At 40.8% G+C, this 23548-nt stretch overlaps 2 protein-coding genes and 1 long non-coding RNA gene across 5 annotated transcripts; 2 read left to right on the top strand and 1 right to left on the bottom strand.

The window, feature by feature from the left end:
* The first annotated feature begins 1190 nt into the window (after positions 1-1190).
* LOC121514115 (urotensin-2 receptor) lies at positions 1191-2333 on the top strand. Its single transcript, XM_041794209.1, has one exon. It carries the CDS (start codon positions 1191-1193, stop codon positions 2331-2333), a length of 1143 nt encoding a protein of 380 aa, XP_041650143.1.
* Positions 2334-11064: 8731 nt separating this feature from the next.
* LOC121514116 lies at positions 11065-12106 on the bottom strand. The gene is made up of 3 exons (XR_005992261.1): positions 12021-12106; positions 11230-11300; positions 11065-11143 (listed from the first exon to the last, which is right to left on the bottom strand). It is a non-coding gene; the product is annotated as an uncharacterized LOC121514116 (long non-coding RNA).
* A 154-nt stretch (positions 12107-12260) lies between these two features.
* On the top strand, positions 12261-23403 carry khdc4 (KH domain containing 4, pre-mRNA splicing factor). Of its 3 annotated transcripts, none has more exons than XR_005992270.1 (14): positions 12261-12394; positions 12766-12949; positions 14124-14252; positions 14331-14410; positions 14492-14544; positions 14641-14816; positions 17923-18134; positions 18294-18354; positions 18963-19023; positions 19177-19457; positions 19544-19687; positions 20272-20353; positions 21664-21749; positions 22651-22712. XR_005992270.1 is itself a non-coding variant. In XM_041794351.1 (14 exons), the coding sequence occupies exons 1-14, from the start codon at positions 12366-12368 to the stop codon at positions 22881-22883; spliced, it is 1839 nt and encodes a 612-aa protein (XP_041650285.1). In that variant the 5' UTR covers positions 12261-12365; the 3' UTR covers positions 22884-23403. The 3 variants fall into 3 exon arrangements, 2 of the variants coding, with proteins under 2 accessions (XP_041650285.1, XP_041650286.1); XM_041794351.1 differs by having other exon boundaries at positions 20244-20353; positions 22651-23403; XM_041794352.1 differs by lacking the exon at positions 22651-22712 and having other exon boundaries at positions 21664-21806.
* The last annotated feature ends 145 nt before the right edge of the window (positions 23404-23548 follow it).

Genomic DNA, 23548 nt, shown 5'->3' with positions numbered 1-23548 from the left:
GTTATTTAGCGTTCATTTTTCCAGTCTAATGCAAAAAATAAAAGAAATTATTACACAAAAAAATATTCACTTTAAGTTTAAAATAAAGCTGAAACATCTAAAACTAATTTAGAGGATCTTATAGTCATCTCCAGTCACGTAGGCTATGTATCCCAGCCGCTGCGTAACGCGGTGCACCGCTCGTGCTCGGCGGGGGCTCGGCTGCTACTCCTCAGTTCAACAGTAGCTCTTAACCCCGGAGCAGGCCGGGTCACCATGTGTCACACAGGCCCGGCTCTGTCCGGCTCCCCGCGGCTGCTTTGATGTCGGTATGGATTACAATTCTCCAGAACATCCATCAGGCGGTATTAAAAGTCTTCTCGCACAACTGACAAAATAATATCGCCAAAAACGCAGACGATCAGTCGCTGTCTCTTAACATCGTGTTTTTGTTTTAAACTTGGAAAAAAAAAAAAAATCACGGAATTAAGTCGTCAATCATGTCTGTCTCATTACGATGTCCACTTACTCGGGAGTTTTATATACACTGCTCCACATCCAAACCACCAGTGCGCATGACATCAAACCAGAAATCGAAACAAAACCTCGACTATATTTAATTTGTCCTAAACAAAAATTGCGTTTCTCTTTCACATTTTTGTGCCCCACTTAGCCTAACCGCTGCCCAAAGGCTGACCTTTAGGAGGAGCAGGCTTCAGGGGATTCAGTCAGATTTACAGTCTTCAGTCAGAGCCCTCCTACTCTGAAAATCCAATTATATTACTAAAACCATGACAGGCCTGCCTGGTTCTCCATGAAGTTGTTTAAACGGACAGGCTGTGCCAACCAGAGTAGATCAAACATAAACCATCCAGGTTTTGCTGACATTTTCGTTTCTACACGTTTATATGACTTTTATTATCAGCTGTCAGGACTCACATGTATATGAATCACTCTGTTCAAACTTTTTTTCTGTCTTGTCCTGTGCGTCATCAAACAAAAATTATCTGGAAAAAGAATAATAAACAGGAAAACACAGGAGTGACACTAATGAATGTCCTTTGCTCTCTTCTTTTGTTTTCCCCTTTATGATCCAATCTGTCCCACCTCACTCTTGCCACTTTCTCTGCATGTTTTTCAGAGTCTAACACAGACATTTAAGATTCCTTCAATTCCTCCTCCCTTAACTTTTAAAAATCTAATTAAACACAATGGACCCCTCAGGCTCTTTGCCTCCACCTTCCCCTTATACCTTCTCTGTCATCCCCAATGTCTCCTCTCCCTCCTCTTCTCCCTCCATCTCTCCATCACCCAGCCTGGCCTCCACAGCCCTCTTCTGCTCCCTCCTCTCTCTGCTTTCTCTGCTGGGTATCACAGGTAACCTGTACACTCTGGGCCTCCTCCTGAAGCGCAGGAGGACCAGGAGGGGACGTGGAGCAGGACCAACCTGCTGTCTGATGAGGGTACCAGTACCCTCATGCCTCGCCAACACCTCCTCCCCATCTTCGTCTCCCATCTCCTCTTCCTCCTCCTCCTCCTCTCTTCACCTCCAGGTGCTAAGCCTGGCTCTCGCTGACCTGCTTTACCTTTTCACTGCTCCCTTCATCGTGTACGACAGCCTGGCGTCTGGCTGGGCCTTCGGTGAGCTGGGCTGTCGCCTCCTCCTAAGCCTGGACCTGCTCACCATGCACGCCTCCATCTTCACGCTTACCGCCATGAGTCTAGACCGCTACCGAGCAGTGGCGCATCCCCTGCACACCTCCTCCTCTAACTCTTCAGGCCTGCTGCGGGTGGGCTTAGCCTGGGGGCTGGCGGTGGCTCTGAGTCTGCCCATGATGATCACGCTGCACCTGGAGGATGGGGAGAACCAGGAGGGCCAACTGTGTGTGCCGGCATGGGACGAGCAGAGCTCAAAGGCCTACCTGAGTGTGCTCTTTTGCACCAGCATCCTCGGCCCTGGGCTGGCCATCGGAGCGCTCTACGCCACTCTGGGCCGGCTCTACTGGGTGTCTCAGACAAAACCAGCCTGGGCCAACGGGAGCAGCACTGCTTGTCCTCCTCGTGCCCCTAAACCCAAAGTCCTGCTCCTCATCCTTGGGATTGTCCTGGCCTTCTGGGCATGCTTCCTGCCTTTCTGGATCTGGCAACTGCTTCCTCTGTACCAGCCTGAAATGCTGCGGACAGTTCCTGTAGGCACGCAGGTGACAGTGAATCGAATCCTCACAGGACTTACCTATGGGAACTCCTGTGTGAATCCATTTTTCTACACACTGTTGACTGGAAAACGAAGACGCAATAGACAAATGCTGACATCAGCAAATCAGCTCTGTCGTAAGAGCAGTCCACTGCAGTAGTCGGTCTCTGACAGTGGACGATAAAGGGAGTGCATAAAGTAACTGTGTATGACAGCTTTATGAGCTCCACAGTGGATTCCAAAGACGGATTTGTTTTGTAACCTGTAAACTAAAGAAAAAGAACAAAAGCCAATGATAGCACTTTGTAATGATGCTCTGTAAAATGTGTCTGACGAGGGTTGTCACAATTTTTAACTTTGACACAACATCAGGGAAAAATGACCAATACTGTGGCCTGCTTTGACACCACCGCAACAAAAATACAAGTCCTAGGCACCCATATTACCAGTTCCTTGCCTTTGTTTACAAAAAAATGCACGCAAATTTTTTAATTTGCACAAATACATTAGCAACATATTTTGTGCATTTTAGATGGTCACTTTCTCTGCTTTTCCAATTTTTACGATACATAGATTAAGTTTCTGTTGCTTTTTTTTAGACACCCAAAGAAACAATAGAAGTGTCAGTATTAGGGCACACTCACTCTAGTTGCCCCATCTCATGCCAAAGCATACTCAGTCTCCCTGGGCCCGGAAATCCCATAGCTACATTCACCATTGTGTTATCATATGTTCCATGCATGGGTTTTATCCAAATATTTGCATTTACTGAAATTTTGAGTAAACACCAAATCTCTACATTGGGCCATCTTGAAGTATAATCAAGCCTAAAAAAAGACATAGACTTAATGATGTCATGGCTGATAGGGACACTATAAAAAGGGGAGAAGGTGTGTCCTAACCCAGCCCTGTCTACGATGTTCTTAAGGCATTTTTTAGAATTCCCGGGTAGATGCACCTCAGCTGAAACTCTAAAGTTTACTTAAAAAAATAGAGCAATATTGATTCTAGTTTCTATCACAGGGCAACCAAAATAGAAGTCAGTGCACCCATTAATGGGTCATCTATTGATCACAAAAATCAAAAGCAATCACATCTATCCCAAAATGTTGTCTTTGGTTCTGTGACATTCAGACAGTGCATTCATTTGACATTAATACATCTATTATACAGGTATCATACAACTTTCTGTACTTTCAAATACTTTGATCAATAAAATAACACACTGTGTTGTTATAAAGCATTTGGTCTTTTGAAAAGTATTTAAAAAACAGTTTTGTGTCTGACAATCGTTGGGACAATCTCTACAGGCCTGCCATCAAAATAATGCTTCATCTTCCAACATTGCTGGTCATATCCAAAGAGTCTTTAATTGCTGCAGTTACACAAATTTATACATTGAAAGTTAGATGCAAAACTATTTAATGGTATATTTTTTGGAGTTGTTACCACAGTAATTAATGATAAAAGCCAAAGAGTCAAGTAAAATGAAAGAAATGATCAATTTCTTTGTACTGGATGCATAGGAGTGATGTTCAGCATGTTGCTTGTGTACAATAATTTCCAGTAAAAACCTGTTGCACTTTTGCTTGTTTTTACAACAAGTATAAAAGATAATGTTTGGTTTTTTTAGACAACTGGTTGTGTCCTCTCTGGGGCCGATACGGGACATTTTTTTGAGTATTGGTTGCTGACTTAATGAATTATGTCTGAGTGGGTCAACAGTCTTTTGTTTTCTTCTCCTGAATCCTGAAAAATTTAAAACACATTTTTTTATAATCATGACCTGTATGTTGGGTTTGAAAATGTACTCATTATTATTATTATCATTGACCCATGCAAAGCTTTGCATGGCCTTGACTTGTGCTGATTTAATGGTTGTTTATAATGATGTGTAATATATAGCCTTGAATAAAAACAATGCTTTCTATTATTTATTGTGTGATTTGATTCTTACAGGTCAGACACAGGAGAAACTTTCTTCCTTGGCTTTGCAAAAAGAACACAACATTACTACAGATTGTTAATTTGATTGGTAACATGCTTAACTTCAACTGCTAAAGTTACCAATATCAGTCCTCTCCACTTCATGATCATTATAGTTGCCAATGTCTCTATTAGAATAATCTGTTATCATGACTGGTTGTTCCTGCTAACAACGTATACTCTTACAGTTCACAGTGGATTCATGTTGGCTCTTTGTAAAACATAGAACTAACAGTACAGTCTAGACTTGCTCTTTTGAAGTGTCTTGAGATGTTAGAATCTGGGGCGGCACACATAAAGATTAATTCACTGAAATGGTGATAGAGGGAGGCTTAAAAGTAGATACCATATATGCAAACTAGCACAATGATTCAAGGGTGCTTTGTGGAGAATAATCTATAACTTGTCTTCTTCTTCTGTTTGTGTGTCTGTGTCAGCATGTCAGTGTCTCTCGAGGGTCTTCCCTGCTCTTACGTACACACTCATGCTCAGTGTTTCTGTGTCTCCCTGTAGCAGCGTCCTGTCTCTGTCTGTCTGACTCAAAGGCTGCACTGTACTCTATCGCAGACCCTGCTGCTCTTTGACGCAGATGAGCAAATATTGTTGTTTGACAGAGAGGAGGAAGACCACAGAGGGGATGATGGGACAAAAAGGGGTGGGCTGGTATCATATGAGTATGGTGCTGTGGTCATCAGAAAAGATGCATGGAGAGGTTTGGGTTGAAGATGCTGACCATGTGATTTAAAAGTCTGAAGTCTCTGCTTCAGACTGATAGTAGACATCAGTTACATTACATCTTCCATCTCCACCATTTCCTCATTTCTCGACAGATAAACTGCTGACTTCTAATGTAGAAAAAGGTCTTCCATCACAGTGGCATTGCCCAGTGATTTCTGAATTGGACTTTGGAAGCCCACAATGGCAGTCGCCATGCTGTCTCAAGACGAGTCAAGTCAACTTTGAACATACAGCACATTAAAACTACTGAGGAAGACCAGAGTTAGAGGGTAAAATATGAAAAAAGAAAACACCATGCATCATAATTATATTAAAAGTAACAGTAAAATCTGTTGGGATCAAACATTCTCATCTTGAAAGAAAGGCGAAAGAAGACGTGCGTCTTCAACGATTCGAACTGTTCAGCAGTGGGGGCAGATCTTATCTGAAGTGTAGGCTGTTCCACAGGTTAAGAGCAGCCAACACAAAAGCTTGATCACTCTTGGTTTTGAGCCTTGTTTTGGTCAGACTCAATAGCAGCTGGTTGGTTGAATGCTTTGGTGGAGTAGTTCAAACAAATAAGGGGGTGCCAACCCATGAAGTACTTTATATGCCAACAACAAAATTTTAAAGCCAGTCCTGTAGTGAACAGGAGGAAGAGTAACTCTGATGTGACAGTATAATAATAATAATAATAATAATAATAATAATAATATGCTCTTTTGTTTAATTCAACTAAATCTTAAGGTTGATTTATTTTAAAATATATATAAAGAAATCTGTAACCTCTTGGGAAATACATCATAATGTTGGTCATAAATGTATAGAATTGTTCTGCATATTTTCTACAAGACAAATCCTATTTCCATAGAGGACATAAGCTGTCCTCTAAGGAAAGATATACCAATACAATCATGGCTAACATTTCCAACCTCTATGAAATGTTGACTGAAGCTCTGTGTGAGCAGATGAAGACATGGTGCTGATCCAATCAGTTTAAATTTCATGGCTCATTGTTAAGAGCCTGCCTCAGGTGACGTACTGGGTGATTATGTTTTTCTTTGTCCAGCCAAATCACACAGAAGCACCACTGAGCTCTGTTAAATGTGTTTAACTGTGTTTTGACTTGACATTCAGTAACATCTGTGAGAACATAATCCTCAGATAATTACTTCTTTAAGTGACTTCATTTAAAAAGAAACTTTCATAACATATGGAAAGTAAATTTAAAACTTTGGTTTGTTTATTTGCACATAAAGTGCATATGTGTAGGTTCATTAACAGAGTGAAAGGAAACCTAAGGAGTTGCAGGAGAGGTCATGCAGCACTGCAGGGCTTTTTACTGTTAATACCAACAGGTTGAAGAGAGACACACATACCAAAAGCATTTGTCAGGAGAGCTACAGCCTTTCTGCACTGTGATGCCATTATTTCTTCTTCTGTAGCCTCTGCTGCCTGCCATGTGTTTTGAGTTACCTGGCCCGGCTACCTCTGAGCAGAACGTTCCCACTGCAGTTATTATCTGGAGCCCGGTGCGCTCACACCACAGGGGGCACTTCTGTTGTGGAGTTAATGCAATATCCATCCAGTGCTCACAGACAGCAGAGGCCTTCTCAGCACATTTGTCCATTTAAAAGGAATTTCTTTCAGACAAAGAGTCAGCTCCTTATACGACCGAAATCACAAGCCCTCGTATGAGACTGAGTGATTTTTGGACCCCTGGGTCATACCAAAATGACACAAGATGAAAGGTGTAGCTTTTGTAAAGATGAAACCTCTCCAAAAGAGACACTTACACAGCAGCGTGGATATTAAAGCACAGAGGACTTGTTTAATTTTGTGAGTCTGCATACTGGACAGGTTTCAGGTGTCTGTGAGTTCGAAAACTCAATATATCAGATGATTTAGTCCTCCCTCAGGTCGGCGGGGATGACTGGGCGCTTGATAAACTTCAAATGCATGCTGTTTGGTCAGCTCAACCAAATGGATGGAAAATATTGTCTCACATGGCAGGCTGGCTGATCTATAAACTTTGTGTTGTTTGTGTTGGTGGATGCCAGCACCGGCTAACTCGCTCCAAACATAACTTTTGTCATCCTGTGCAACAGAAGCTTTTGATTTCATCCTGAGATTAAAATCAAAGTCTGCAGGGAAAATGCAAGGACAAATGTTTTATTTTGAGAGTGTTGCTCTGTTCTACCTGAGGATTTCATGAATCCAGCACATGTCCATTTCCTGGAAACACCAAGCGTCTTTCCATCCCTGCACTCTGTTGCCACGCCTGCGTTCTCCTGACCAGTGTGTGAGGCTGCTGCAGGTGCCCCTCCCCTGGGCAACCCACTCAGGAAAGCACCCCACTGTGCAGACGAGACGAGGCCGCAGCCCGCGCCAAATTCACGCTGTGAGGTGTATAAGAGGCTCCCATTCTCCCTAGACATACACAAAAAAGATTCCCCACACACTCCTCCTCAGCCAACCCTCCTTGAAAATTCAATCTCCCCATCTGTTTTCCCTCTCTCAATCACTTTTTGTCCCCTCTACAATTTCTCTTTGACCGCACTATCGTTCCTCTGCATGGAGGCACCTTATATAATGTTAATGTGAAAATTCAACCACAACGTCTTTGCATTGTGAAGGCAGGAATTATCAAAGATTACTTTTATGTCCAAAAATTACACTAACTTCATCAAATTATCTGACTTCAAGCCTTTATCTCTCTTTACATCCCAGCATCATATATCAAGCACAATCATACAAGTTTTATGATGCCGCCACATGTAGCCAACACAGTATTAAAGAAAACAGGTTGTAATCGCTGGTTTGACGACAAATACAGAAACCCCGGAGCTCACAGTGTTTCTTTGTCCAACCCCTGGCAGCCCCACCATGAGGCGCCCTCCTCCCGTCACGTCCCCTGACTTCACACCTCCATGTAAGCCGCCAGGATCAGGCGAGACCCAGGCCAGCCCACCCCGAAGGCCGGAGGTTACATCAACCGACACACACATTACAGTTCACACTCGGGTTCTTACTAGGAAAGACAGTAAATATGGTGCGTCTAGCTGCTTCGCCCTCCTCTCCCTGTGTTTCTATGTTTCTATGTTCTCCCTTGTCTCCACCTCCTCCTTCTTCTTCTCCTCCACACGGCGCGCTGCCCGTAAACAGTCATCCCTGTCAACTCAGGCGTCAAAGCTCCCCTGACCTCTGGCCTTGTGGCACTTTACTCATGTGAACCCCATGGTTTGCTCATAGCTGAGGAGAGACATTATGCATTTCAAAGACTAATATTCGAACTAAAGTCTCTATAGCCTATCATAGGGATGAAAGCTTTTGTCCAGTAATTTTGCCATTGATATTGGTTTATTTTGGCTCTAATTTGTCAAGCAAAACCATCAACCACAACTTGCCCCCTAAAACATGAATATTTGTAAATGAATCCATTTTTGGTTATGGACAGAAAAGGTAAGACATTTGAACACATAACTCTGGACATTAGAAAACTGACCAAAAAAGGTTCACTGTTATACATAAATATATAATATACACAAATATATAATTACAGGCAACATCTGGTTTAATGCTCTGCCAAAGTTGCATTTCAAATAAAGAATGACTGCTATGACCAATCAAATACATAGAAAAATCTAAATGAAAAATGTCTGTGTTGATTATATGTCCTTAAATGTGAATTAGCTGTATCTGATAGGGAGTAAATGGAGCATCAGTTCTCCTCCACATTTGCAGAGTGCAGAGTTTATAGACTGGCGTTATGTCACAGTTAATATAAGAGTGGCCCCTACTGTTGAAATAGAAGAAAACCCTAAAATGCCTCCTCTGTGTTCATTTGAGCTCTACTTTCAAATCTGCTAATGTGTACTAAAACTAGCCAAACTCTTCTTTTGCTTGTTCTGTGATAGTCACATAACTTCACAGAATATATGAATATTTTCATGTTGTTCAGGCTCGTGGCTACAGTATAATAATTATGCAACATGTGTCCCTGGCTGGATATCACTATGAGGAAGAATCTATAGAGGTTCATCCAGTCAAATAGACAGGATAGTATCTATAATACAATAAACCACAAAAACAAAGTGCTCCATATGAATAAAAACACATAGCAGTGGTTTTCAAACCTTTTTTCCCAAGGCTCACCTAAGATCAAGCCAAAACTTCTAGCCACACATATTTGTATCAAATAGCCTCTTTAACACACTATCTTTAGTTGTTGTAAAAATGTGTTAATAACATTCTACAAATTCCCCATGGCACACCTAGACTTGCTTCAAGGCACATCAGTGTGCCTCAGCACCCTACACAACCTGCACACAATCTGTTTAAACTCCTCCCCTCTGGTAGGCATCACAGGGCACTACACACCAAAACAACCCGACACAGAAACAATTTCTTCCCCCAGGCTGTCACTCTGCTGACCAGTTAACTTTACCTTCACAAGCACCTTAGCCCTACTTAATATCTTGCACCATCTCGTACTGTTTTATTGTAACTGCTCTAATTCTATTTACTGTAACTCAAATACTATAAGCAAGTTCACTGTGGTAAAATGCCTCCTTTCTATGCCCATCCATGTTCTATACCACTCATCCCGTTGGGGGTTGCAGGGGCTGGAGCCTATCCCAGCTGTCACTGGGCGAAATGGGGTATGGGGTACACCCTTGACAGGTCGCTAGTCAAGCACATACTGTATAGAGAGAGACAGACAACCAGGTACACTCACATTCACACCTACGGCCAATTTTAGAGTCACCAATTAACCTGATGAGCATGTTTTTGATGGTGGGAGGAAGCTGGAGTACCCAGTGAGAACCCACGCATGCACGGGTAGAAGATGCAACCTCTGCACAGAGTGGCCCTGACCGAGAAGCGAACCAGGGACCTTCTTACTGGCAAAAGCACTAACCCCTGCACCGCCATGCAGCCTGAATTTGCACTAATTAAAGAAATCTATCTTAACCCCTTAAAGCCTGTTGCATCATTTTTAATACATACTTTTATGATACCTCTATCTAATCAATATGATCAGTAAATTACAAAAAAAAAACCTTCTGAATACAATCTGATAAATGATAAAAATGCCCTCAAGTGGATTATCAGTTACCAGAAACACCTAATATATCTTAAATGAGATACAAAAAATATATGTTAAATTTGATGGAAATTTTGATTTTTTTTTAATTTCAGCAGAAATGTAAATAAACAGATCCAAAAATGAGAATTTTCTGGCTATAATTTGTGTTTTCAGGCTCTTATGGGTTAAATTATCTTATCTACCTCATGTTTACATGACCATATCCTTTGACCTTTATACTTCTGATCATGTCTTGTCAGTGCTCCTTCCCTTTGCACATCAGCTTTTTTTTGAGTATTTTTAAATAAAGTAATATTCAGGTTTGAGTAATATTCGAGTTAAATTTGGCATCCCTGCTGAAAGCATATCATCCTGCCTGATGTGATACAATTCAACCTAGTGCAAAATATCAATGTTTGATCTTTTTAAATATACAGTGCTGAACAGATTACCCTTTCAATTTGACTCCCTGTGTCACCTCATGGCTCCTCACAGTGGTACTTTCGGCGTTAATGAGGGTAACAATGACAGAGGTTAACTGACAGAGGAATTAAAAAAAGAAGATGAAAATAAGGAGAAGAGGAAGATAATCCCAGGGTAATTTCAGACAAAAGATGTTAAAAGATGAAACATTATCAGAGGTGAAAATGATATAAACTGCAAAATCAATTAGTGTTGCATCCCACCTTTTCAAAGAACTTAAATATACTTAAAGTAATTTGGTACTGTGATGCATCATTATGTAACACAAAAGGCCCAAAATAAAGCTTTGGTTGAACAAAATACTTATTGTATCATGAATTACCCTGTGATTCCTGCCCATAATGCCAGTACAAAGGCTCTATAGTTACCAATACAAGTCAAAAGGTGAAATATGTAAAACTACAAAACCGTTTTTGAGAAGGTACTTTGTTTTCATTTTGAGTATATAGACTTGTCACACAGTTTTTTTTTCCACGAGTCCGCTGATGAAATCTAATAGCATCCAGATTGCTCTTTAAGAGTTTAAAATAATCAATTTCTATCTTCACTGACTAAAAATCAGTCAGTTTTAGAGGATAACCATGAAGTGTTCTGATGAAAATGACAACAAACCTTTGAAAGTGAGCCACTTGCAGTCATGACGGACCCTGACGGTGACCAGGCTTAAGAGAGTCCGTTTTGTAGTTTTCAACACCCTGCAACACAAACCAAAAGACATTAAACTAGAGCTGCTGGTTGTTCAATCTATTGATCCATGTTACCCCCACACGGGTGTTCTCACCTTCCACAGTAACCTGCACCTCCTGGACATGTCTCAGAGCTCCTGGGTGGTCAGTAACTGAACACCTGTACCTGACAGAAAGACTCTGAATAAACCAGGACATCAGAACAGCCTGGCAGCCAGGAGGCATGATGCTGCGGCCTGTCTATCTGCAAGATGCTGTATCATCAACATAAAAAAAAGATGCGAGGAGCAGACATGGCCTGTCTATTCTCAAAGAAATAAAAAGGCAGCTCTGAAAACAATTAGGATTAATACGGCTCCTATTTGTCATCTTGGTGCTAAGCTGGTAACAAAGTCACAATAAAAATACTCAAGTTTTCCCATTATTATAGAATACCTTGGCCCCAAAAATCTTTGATTTCATATCCAGTAAAACTGTATTTTTTCTGTTTATTTTTGGCCTTTATTATGCTAACTACCACACTACTGCTAAACTACTAAACCAGCTAGCTTGCTCAGAAAAAGGCAGAAATGCAGTTATCATTAGAGTTGAGACCAATATTTAAAGCACTTTAAAGAACTTTACCCATTTTTTTATTATTATTATTATTGTGCACGACAACCCAGTTTATGTGTCGTAAAAGTCAGAATTGATTACATTTAAATAAAAAACCATTAAATTGTTAAAAGTTGTTTGCCTAGGTGCTAGCTTGAATTTGTGCATCTAGGTGCTACAACGGTCGAAATGCGTCAGAATCTTCAGGAATCCCGGCAAAAGTAGAAAAAGTTTAATGAGGCACTTCATTTTCACTTTCTTAAAATAAAGCTTGTTTAAAAACCTCACATACCTTATGTGAAAGTCCGGTTTGTCACAGAAGCAGGACAAGCAACCACTGACTTTATCCCCTCCACTTGAAACTTTGATGGCCCCTCCAGACTGAAGGAGCTTACCAAGTGTAGCAGGGGGTTTAGATGGCACAGGTGTGGTACCAATATCAAACATAAGCCTTTTAATCCGTACAGGAGATATCTTTGAGTATCTGGCGCCCTCTTGTGGTTTCATTCACTACATAACACGGTTACCGGAGGCGGAAACAGAGAAATGTCAGAGCAGAGACTAGCTACCAACACACACACAACACAGTGCGAAGCTAAAGGTCTGTTTTCACGTCTATTCGTTTGACTGGATATTGATGTCATATTGTGGAACACAAAACGGCGGGTAAGTATGATGAAACGAACAGTATTTATGTATTTTTGTGATTTTGACTTGCCGTGAAAATGCTTTCAGCTAGCCGGTTAGCTAGCTCGCTAACGCCAGCTAGTTTATGTAATCATGGCGGTTGTTGTGCTGCAATGGCTCGTGTTACCAACCCTTTTTACGTTTTATAATAAACTTCACAGAACTACATGGGGTACGCTGTTTCTTTACTTGCATGTGCATAATAAAACAAAATAGGTCTAATGTTAGATCCGTGACCGATTGTCAGACGGGTCATTTTATTGTGAGCTAACCCACACTAACGTTTTACAAATAAAACCAAAGGTTTATTCATTTATTTCATCTTTTCGTTACATTGTCCTGTTCGATAGCCGCCGCAGCAAATGGGACCAGCCCGGGCCCGGATCTGGCTGTGGTGGGATGGGGGAGGCTGAAGCTGCCCCCACCGGGGCTCTGGATGCTGCTGCTGCTGTGGCCGCCAAGATCAATGCAATGTTGGTAGCAAAAGGCAAACTAAAACCCTCACAGATAGGCACCCCAGGACCACCTGATAAGGTAATGACAGTATTTCCTGGTTCCTGGTTTTATCAGAATATTGTTTAGAGGCGCAAACAGCGCCGATACCAGGCTGTCTAACTTGGTGTAAACGTACATCCTCAAGAAGCGACTTTTTATGCAATGAAAGCTCCCAGTTTAAGTATGTTTTTGCATTAGATCGATGATAATTTAATCCCTGTTGTTGGTAGATGGAGAGTCAAATTAAATCGATGGCCAAATGTGTCTGCCTAGATTCTCATTTGTCCAGGTCTTTATCCAGATCTTCATCAGTTGGGCAGCCGGACTTGATTGAGGTTCTTGTAGGCATTTTGAAACTGAAGAAGCAGAACTGGAGAAGTCTTTTGGAGGAGGGGTGAAAGTCTTCAAGAACCTCAGTCCAGTCCAGTTACCCCTTTGGCGAATGATTTGGATATCTGTAACTGTAGCACTTAAACAGAATCATGATGAAAACTGAAGCAGTACTCTTTAAGATCTATGATACTTTAATGTCTTTTTTTACAAATTTGTTTTGATAGCCCAGGCTAGGCAAGTTTATTTACGGGGCTTCATTTATACAAAAAGCAGTTCAAAGTACTTTACAGAGTTAAAATCAGAACATTAAAACACAGGACATTTTCAATGAAGTATATTAATAAAAGTTGACAAGACTTGAAGGAACTATATTTAGCAAAAATAAAAATTGAAAAAAGAAAAATATTTTAAAATAATGTCAAATTGTGTGTCTGATCTGCATGCCTTAAAGTCCTCTGAAACTTAAGACTACTGAGTCTTTCTTTCCTGATGGACACTTTGCCTCACTGGAATGGATTCTGCTTAACAATGCACCCACAGAGTCTTCCAAAGAATTTAGGCTCACAGTTTGCTCCATCTGTGTCCAAGCACAACCCCCAGCAAGGGTGTTGTGGTGGAAAAATTCGCTTTGTCTTAATGTCTCAGCTCTTCACCATTTGAAATTAAAATTCTTCAAGTTAGTTGAAACGTAACTGTAATGGACAGGATAATCAATTTTATTCTTAAACATAGGTTTATCATGAAATTTATTATGATATCAAAACATGTGCCTTGCTCAGTTTCCATCATATCACAGAGATCATTGTCATTATCATATCTAGGTTTCTCTCTAAAGTTTCCCATTGTTACCATAATGTAAAACACATCCCTTCTCCCTCAGATTGTAGGTGTTGCAAAGCCTCAGGTGCCAGCAAAGGCCAAAGATGATCTGGTTGTAGCTGAAGTGGAAATCAATGATGTACCAATCACCTGTAGGAACCTCCTGACACGAGGGCAAACACAGGATGAGGTCAGTAGTGTGTCAAAGAGTTCGGGTTGTTAATGGTTTTTCAGAGGTTTTAGTGACATGCACTTATTTTGTCTTCAGATCAGCAAAGTGAGTGGTGCTGCGGTTTCTACCAGAGGCCGTTACATGACAGCCGAAGAGAAGGGCAAAGCGTTACCAGGGTAATTAGTCTTAAATATCATTTTCTGTAACAATCATGGAACTATTTTATATTAACATGGTCCTCTGCTTTTTCTACACAGAGATCGTCCTCTGTATCTGCATGTCCAAGGACAGACCAGAGATCTCGTAGACAGTCAGTACTTTATAATCTTCTAATCTAATCTTCAGTTTAGAGGTTTGCTCTATATATGATGTCATTTAATTGCTTGTCTATCTCATGCTCCTGAAGGGGCAGTGAATAGAATCAAGGAAATCATAACTAATGGTGTGGTGAAAGCTGCAACCGCTTCATCATCTTCAGCCTTTTCCCCGAGTGCGGCATCAGTCACAGTTTACCAGCAACACACTCCCCCTCCTCCCTCACTGCCTCCCATGACCCACCACAAACCACACTTTCAGTCTGGGGTAAGATGCTTTTGTCTTTTATTCCTTGTATCCTTAGATGATCCTGTAGAAAATCTCAATATATCCCTCAAAAATTAATAGAACTTCAAGCTTCACAGGTTTTTTTTTCTTGTCTTTGTTTTTTTCCCCCCTAGTTCCAATTTGTTCCACTGTCTGATCGTCTCAAGCACTTTTCTTGCTTCTTTTAAATGCTTTAAAAAGTTGCTTGGACACAGCCCAGGTGCTGTTTGAAGGAGGTTATTCGGATACTTCTTTGTGTTTTTGCATTGGTCTGACAGAGACAAGGGTTGTCCTACACTGACAAAATGTTTGATAATTCTGATATGAATGATTCTACCTTAGCTGTCTTTGTTGCCCTTAAACTTGTAAGGATTAAGATGAAGTTTTTGAAGGGATGTTTTTTATCTCTTAGCTGCAACACAAAATGTATACTTCTGCATTGAAGCAACGCCTTAGCATACTCCATAGATTTGCATAGCCCTGAATCTTATGCAAAAGCCTAGGCATGTAGCAGACATACACCTTCCTAAAATGTTACTAAAAGCTGAAATAGCACAGACCGCTGGTCCAGGAAGCACTGGATGACTGCCAGTTCCTGAGTAATATCTAAAGCAGGGGTGTCAAACTTCCAGCCCGCCAGCAGGTGTGAAACGTTTAGGGAAAAAGATGGACATTAAAAAAAAAAAATTATAAATATTTTCTGACTTATGTGTTTGAAATACCAATTTTCACTCATTTTTCATAATCTTTCTATAATATAGAAAAGAAAGATCCTAATATGATGCATGATATGATGAGTTAAATACGGCACATTGGTCTCTCTTTAGAGCAGGGAAGAACATCGTAAAAAGACGCAGAGCAGAGCCTACAGCAGTGCAGCTGCTTCTTCACCCCAAACATGATTTCTAAAAAGAGGCTGATACAGACCGCATGATTTTTAAAACTGAAGAAGAAGGATTTATTTTGTCTATTTTTTAAAATGTTTTATTTTATTTGTTTATTAAGATAGAGACCGTAACCACCGTGCACAGCTGCACCTCGCTCTCTCATAGACTCCGGTCCCGTCTGCATCTCAGTTTTCCTGTTTCCTTCCTTAGGCCTTAATGAATGTCAGAGGTTTTTGCCTTATAAAACCAAACTTCTATCCCTGTTGGGGATTGAAGCTGATTGAAGTCTGCTTTATGCTCATAAATGACACAACGCAGGCTGGATCAAGTGATCCTGTTATCAGTTACCATTATAAATGAATGAAAAATGATGATCTAAGGTTATTTTGTAGGCTGTATGAGTTTGAAGAGTTACTGTGCTGGGATCATGGAGATCATATGATCAAAGGCAGGCGCACGCTGATTGTCTCTCAATTAATTATTATTTTTTTTGTATGAAGTGATGAGCTGAAAAAGTGCATTAATGCTTTAAAAGGTGTGTTATGTTCATTTTAGGAACATTAAGACTACCAAACAGGTGCAGTAAGGAACCTGTATGGAGTAGACTTGTCCCCAATGAGGTGCTTTTTAATTTGATTTAATTATCTTTTTATTTATTTTTACCTGAAGGACCAATTGATTGGTTGGTGCCTGGGTGCGATTTTGGTCAACAAAGTTATTCTTTGGTTGACTACAGGCCTACTGATTTAATCCCTCATTATGAAAATGTGTGATGCCCAACTAATATCAACTATATCCACTTACATACGATTTAATTTTATGTCAACAAGAAGTGAAATTATGGTCTTGATCACTTACGTTTAAACGGGACATCGTTAATAACTCCTCTAGCATATTTACCTCCAGGTCTTGTCAAATGGTAAAAATTCCTCTCATAACAACAAATCAGATTCTTTATAACTGAACATTTATCTTAACCTGGACACAGGCTGCCTAATGGCATAAGAGGTTGGCATGTTTAGTCTTGGAGCAGCGCTAAAAGGCATGAAAATTACTCATAGAGATGGCCCCGTTCTTGACGCGTGCCCAGATATCAGGGAGATTCCGAGAGAATGGACATGCAGACGTGCTTTAAAGTCAAAATTTCACTCAGTAGGTGAGGGTCTGTAGTTCCATGAGTAGTATGTAAGTGCAGCAGTCTGGAATAAATCTCTGCAGGATCCTCCTCTCTCTCTCTCTCTCTCTCTCTCTACCTCCCTCATTTTCTCACTCATCTCTTCTCTGGACTCTATGCACGAATCCCAGGCCAGGTGAAAAAATAGATCAGATCAGATTTTGTGAACATGTTGCCATTTTAAAGCCATAAAGAGTCATGCCAAATGTGTATTTATTAGAATATTCCAGTCTTGGAAATTTAGCATCAGTGGGTCTTAAAAACATTAAAAATCTGCAAAAAACCCCATGTGATACAAGGACAGCATATTAATGCCTGACCTGTTTAGCTTATTGGCAAGTAAATCCTGTCTAAAGTAACTAATACATACCCTTTTGTGTGTGTGTGTGTGGGTGTGTGTGTGTGTGTGTGTATATATATATATATAAAGAGAGAGAGGGAGAGAGGGAGGTATGGTGTAGATTGTATAAACAAGGCTTAAGCCTGGGTAAACTTTCTTGTTTCTTGCATTCTCAAAGAATTGTTACTACAGTTTGAATAACAAGATGTAGTAGGGCTGATAATGGTGATGAATTACAGTGCATACATTTTGGAAATAGTGTTTGCCATTTCAAAAAGATAATAGTTGCTTCAGTGTAAAGACTTGTGTTAAAATATGGGCAAGTTTTGCAACTATGGTAAATTGGTTTGTTGATTGATCATGATTCATTTTGACCATGACCCAAAAAAAAGTAATAAATTCCACAAGGAAGAGCAAAAGGCTCTTCACAGTCAATGTATCAGTCGGTATTTAGAAAACACACATGGTTATTCAAAAGGGTTATAATGAAGCTGGAAGCTTATCTTGTTTAACCCTTCCTTACAATATCAGGTCATTTTATTTAAAAAAGTCTCTGTCAGCGCCAATGGATATATATATATATATTTAGTAAATCTACATGAACATTCCTGAAATTAATGCTTGAGAGACTTATAGGTATTATTAAATGTCTTCAGTACTGCTTGAAGTTGCATTCATGCTCTTACACTGTCTGTCCTTTTTCAGATGCACTATGTACAAGATAAAGTCTTTGTGGGGCTGGAGCATGCTATTCCAGGGTTTGTGGTCAAAGAGCGGGTGGAGGGTCCTGGCTGTTCGTATCTGCAGCACATCCAGGCTGAGACTGGGGCAAAAGTCTTCCTCAGAGGGAAAGGATCGGGCTGTTTAGAGCCAGCCTCTGGACGAGAGGCCTTTGAACCCATGTACATCTACATCAGGTGGGCATGGATGTGATGAAAGATGAAATACCTTTTCTTATCACTGATTATTCCATGTGCACTAACATGTTTTACCATCAGTGGTTTCTATTGCAACATTGTTGGATGTTAGTTGTTGGATGGCTAGAGCTAAATGCAGCCCATTCTCTCTCTCTCCAGTCATCCTAAACCAGAAGGACTTGCAGCAGCAAAAACTTTGTGTGAGAACCTGCTACAGACTGTGAGTAATTTCCTGTTTTATGAAACAATAGACCACAATAATTTGACCAAGTGTTTGCTTTTCCGTTGCAGCTGTAGACTGTATTGCAAGCTTAATCACATGCTCTTCAACTACAAAGACTTAGCAGGTTTCCTTGCCTTTACTGCCAACATCAGCTGGAGAAAAAGCTTGACCATGGACCAGCATATGTTGCTGGTCGGGATTTCTAATAGTGCTGTGCCCAGCTACAATATCTATTTATTTTCAATGAGTAGCTGTTATAAGCCCTCACCCAGATCAAAGCACATATCCCACAGATATGCAACACATATGAAAATATATTCCCAATTACTCATATCTTAGAAGCTGATTAAACACAAGGTAGAGTTGGGAAAACATGACTAATACTTGGAGTCTCTCCTTCAGGATGTGGTCTATTGTGATGTATATTTAATCACTTCTTTTTTTGTCTTCCTTCATGTTAATGGCCCATTACAATTTGATTTTAAGTAAATGTAAACTTTCTCTGAGCATGAAAAAATGGAATGGTTCAAAGTTGTTTAGTAGATAAAATACTAAAAGTTCCTTTAACCACTAAAAGTATTTCCTTAAATGTCTCTTGTCTCCAGGTCCATGCAGAGTATTCCCGATTCCTCAATCAAATGAGCTCAATGATGCCATCACAACAAGGTACAAATTAGCTGGCTCCCTCCTCAGTTAAGATGTGTAACTTCTACTGGCAATTAACCGTGTTTTCACAACAGCTAACAGCTAAAAGCTCCTCAGTTAAAGATTCTTTTGATATTATGAAGTACAGAGTTTTCTCCCCTCTTCCTCTTTCAGGCTTTGCACAACCTCCTGTAGTGAATGGGATGCCCCCACAGCCTCCTTACTACCCCCCTGCCGGATTTCAGCCAGGCTACCCCATGCCTGTACCTCCCCCTCAGCCACAACCTGTCCCTCCACCTTACACCGTCCCACCTCCTATACCCCCTTCAACACCTGCAGGCGTGCCCCCGCAGTACCCTCTCCCTCCTGCTCCCTCCACTGCTCCCACCCCAGTTCCAGTCTCTGCTCCAGCTTTGGCCCCTGCACCAGCTGCTGCTCCAGGAACTGTGCCACAGGTAGACAAAAATAAGAATATACAATGTAATGATCCTTGTTTGGGACGTTTCTAAAGCACTGGCATATACTTTTCCCTTTGCCACAGACTCTTCCTCCTGTACCGTTTCCTCCATCAACTGCAGCGCAGCCAAAAGCTCCACCTCCAGCCGCACCAGCCAACCCACCGCAGAAAAGACGCTTCACAGAGGAGGTCCCAGACGAGAGAAATAGTGGCCTACTTGGATATCAGGTGATCAAAAGCTCTTTCACCTTTAAAGCCTGTTTTTTAATGGTTATCGTCATTCACCATCCTTTATCACCAACACGCATGTTTGGAGTTTTGTTAAGTTGTATCATCAGCCAATCATTTGCAGTCTCTGCCTTTTTTTTTCTGTTACATCAATGTTTGTAAATATTTTACTACTATTTTAACTGTCTTTCATTCAAATGTGTAATTTGTACCGGGCTTGGGAGGGGATTGTTTGCTCTTGTATGTTCTCTATGTAAAGTTTAACTCTGTTTTTCTATCAGTAATATGGAGTTTCAGATAGGTATAAATATCAATGCAAAGCTTAAAGCAGTTTTTATAGTCATAGGAGTAAAACATAGTTTGGTGATCTGTCTCTAGTAACATATTCCAAGCTTTGTTTTGGCATAGATGTACATATTTTAATAGGGTAAGGACAGAGTAATAACGACATATTTTAACAGTTGTGTTGGTATAGTTCTAAGTAATAAAATAGTGGCAGGACAGGGTTTAGTAGAGGATGTCTGCTAATCGCGCCTGTGTGTTTTTCTGCTCATAGCATGGACCCATTCATATGACTAATTTAGGTGCAGGCTTCCCAGTGGGCAGCCCGGAGACTACAGGACCCCTACCTCCGAGTTCCTCTGGCCCACCAAGTGAGAGGGACAGGTACACAGTTTCAATGTGTTTCATAACATTTTGTTGGGGATTCAACAACCATTGACCTACAAGGCTTTATTTATCCTTGAGGATGTCAGTGTGACTTCAACCAGCTTATTTCAAAGCCATCTCATCTATTTGTGTTGATTTACTGTGAACGTAGCCAACAGCTAACAACGCTAACATGAAAGTGTGAGGTTTATTAGGGATGCAGGATATTGGATTTTTGCCAATATCCTAAATGATATTTCCAAACTCATTTTAGCTGATACCAACACTGATATAAATATATACACACTTTTTCTTATTCTAAGGAAAACCAAGTGCAAAGAGAGGCTGAGTCAGGCGAAGCTGAGAGGAGCAGGGAAGTAGACAGTCTGGTAGTTATTTTCGATTTGGGACTTTGGCCAAAATGTTCAGGGGTGTCATTCGTAAAACAGTGCGTAAAATCCAGACTAAAAGTGTACGCGAGTCAAAACCTTTGAAATGGCATTCACCAAAAATATTTCAGATATGAAACTGTGCCCACGCACATCTTAACACGATTCTCTTTATAAATCCTGCTCTACCTGGAAATGTGCACGTGTAGATCTTCCCTGTTACATTAAGAAACAGGTTGCAAACATATGTGTACAGACATATCTGCTAAAACAAGATAAATATGGCTCTCTATTATTTTCCTGTCTATTTTGGCTGATAACTGCATGCGATGACAGGAAAAAATAGGAGGCACGGTTCTCCTGCAGGCTTTTTGAAAGCCTTGAGTTGTTTCATTGCAACATGTGTTTGCCCATTGTGGTTACCTGAAGGTAAACAGGCTTTTTTGCACATATTTTAGCAATTATAATTGTAGTATTTTGATAAATATACCTATATGCTCTATCATCAAAGCTTCTATTTAATCTATACAAGTAAGACTGTGCTGGTTTATGCAGTTCAGTGGGTTGCCAGTGAAGTACTTATTCTTAATTTGAACAAATGAAATAGAAGTACATTTTTAAAACAGGCATGAAGGGGGCTGAAGAATAAGCACATACCAGAAAATGCTGAGGAAAAGCTGTATATGGGTGCATAAGTGTTAACCAGAATGCAAAAATGAAGCTTTTTATGCTCAAAATGTCCTGGGGGAGGACCTCCAAAATCTGTAGAAGTTGAACTCTAGAAAATATATTTCTGTGTGCCTGGCCCTGCTGTTTGTTCTGTTTATTTTCCTTCCTTTTATCCATGTGGAATCACATCTGTAATATGAATGAAAATGAATACTGGTTGAGAGTCAGTGGGCTTGGATAACTCACACAGTTTCTCTTTGTATTCTACAGTAGACAGCTAATGCCTCCACCTACGTTACCTGTGAATGGAGCGAGACCCAAGACTGAGGAGAAAAGGTCACCCCCAGGCCCTGTGGGTAAGACATTATCCTGTGGGTTGACAAATCCCTGCCCAAATCCAAATCCACAGCTCCTGTCTGTGAAGTGCTCCCCTCTAATAAGACTGGATATGTTCACTGCCTTAATGTAGAGCTGCAGAGAGCAAAATGTAAATCCTGTCCCGGGCCACTAGACCATGTCTCATTTGAGTGTCTTACTTGAGATTACTGAAAAGGTATAACATAATTCTCAGCCGAGTTTTTATGACACTTAATTGGCCCTAAAAGCTTGTATTATTTTGGATTTACATAATACCCAGCAGATTAGACACATTTCTACTCAGCCTCAAACCGGCCCTTATGGTTCTTCTGACTCTTTCAGGGTTCTGCGGCCGTGACTAGAAATCTCCAGATAGAGAGGTGGAGCTATGACCTGATTTGTCACTGTTTAGTTCTTCTGTAATGTAGTCCACCTTACCATCCCGTTCTGATGACATCATCAGTCAGACTTGTTTGTTGCTTGTTTAATTTCCTTGCTAACGAGAATCTCTCCTGTTTTTGTGTTTTTCTCTTTTTCTCTGTGTTTTTCTTCTCTTCCATGTATCTCTGGGGGTGATGCTGGATTCTGATTGGGGGTGGGGCACGACTCTTCCTGTAACGCTGTCCTGCCGCTCGATTGGACGGCCCTGACACTGTCGCTCCCCACCAACCAATGGCTGCTTTCCAACGGCTGCCCCCCTCCTCTGCTCTGCTGACAAACTGTTTTAAATCTATTAACTATTTGTTTCTCCCTGAATGCGTTTGGAATAATCTTTAATTATGTGGAACTGCTTTTGCTGTTTTTGTGTCTGTGGTTTCTCCTCCCATGTTTCATTCCCCTCCCCAAAATGTACCACCTCTCCCTTTCTTCTGCATGTTTTCCCTCTTCTCCGTCTTTCAGAGCCCGCAGTGAAGAGATTGAAAACTGGTTTGGTGGCATACACAGGCGACTCCTCCGATGAAGAGGAGGACCACTCGACCTCCAAAGCCTCAGGGCCAGGTAACCCTGGGGCAGCTCCCCCTACCTCCACCTCCTCAGGCTGGACACCGGGCTATCGCTGCCCTCCCCCACCACCCCCTCGTGCTAAGACACAGACACAGCCGCAGTCTATGCCTTTTTGGATGGCACCCTAAAACAGTAGAATGCTTTGTGACGAATCTCACAGGATGTTCACCCAAACTGAGCCTGTCTTTTTCCATTACACCTTAACCACATGGACGACCTTTTATTTAGGAACCTGAGTCTAAAAGGACTTACTAATGATTTGGTAAACTCCTGTTTGTTTGTACTTCGGTGCACGCATTATAGTTTGAAGATGATGGACTGATACTCCAAACTATTTTGTGTATGTTTAACGAGCAAAATTCTGCCCCCCAGTTTTATTTGGAAAAGATAAAAAAAACTAATGCCCAGTGAAGGGTTTAAAGATAGAGTCGTTGTAGAAAATAATATCACAAGGCCATGATGTCAAACATCACAATGATTTTTAATTTAGTCCCAGGCCTAGTTTGTCCTCCCCTTCCCTGTCTGTGGCACCATCCTTTTCTATTTGAGTCTTTTTGTACAGATGATATGAACTTACATGTAGTGAACATAAGAAACTTATTTCATGCTTTTATGAAATAAATAAACTTAATTTATTGCCGTGTTTGAGCTAATGTGTCTGTGTTACATGTATATTCTTTATTAAAGGCTTTCTTGTCCCATTTTGCAAATGGATCATCACAAATCTTCTGTTGAATATTTCAGTTAGCCATAAAAGTTCTGTTTGCACAAATAAATACAGTATAAGAGATCT

The sequence above is a fragment of the Cheilinus undulatus genome, linkage group 8 (assembly GCF_018320785.1).
Source record: "Cheilinus undulatus linkage group 8, ASM1832078v1, whole genome shotgun sequence".
Taxonomy (NCBI): Eukaryota; Metazoa; Chordata; class Actinopteri; order Labriformes; family Labridae; genus Cheilinus; species Cheilinus undulatus.
This window is presented reverse-complemented; position numbering and strand designations above follow the sequence as displayed.

Excerpts from the sequence above, each read along its gene's own strand:
- LOC121514115 (XM_041794209.1), top strand. The coding sequence starts at position 1,191 with ATGGACCCCTCAGGCTCTTTGCCTCCACCTTCCCCTTATACCTTCTCT.
- khdc4 (XM_041794351.1), top strand. The coding sequence starts at position 12,366 with ATGTCATATTGTGGAACACAAAACGGCGG. Across the intron at positions 14,817-17,922 it reads AACCACACTTTCAGTCTGGG|ATGCACTATGTACAAGATAA; the intron begins GTAAGATGCTTT and ends GTCCTTTTTCAG. Across the intron at positions 19,024-19,176 it reads AATGATGCCATCACAACAAG|GCTTTGCACAACCTCCTGTA; the intron begins GTACAAATTAGC and ends TTCCTCTTTCAG.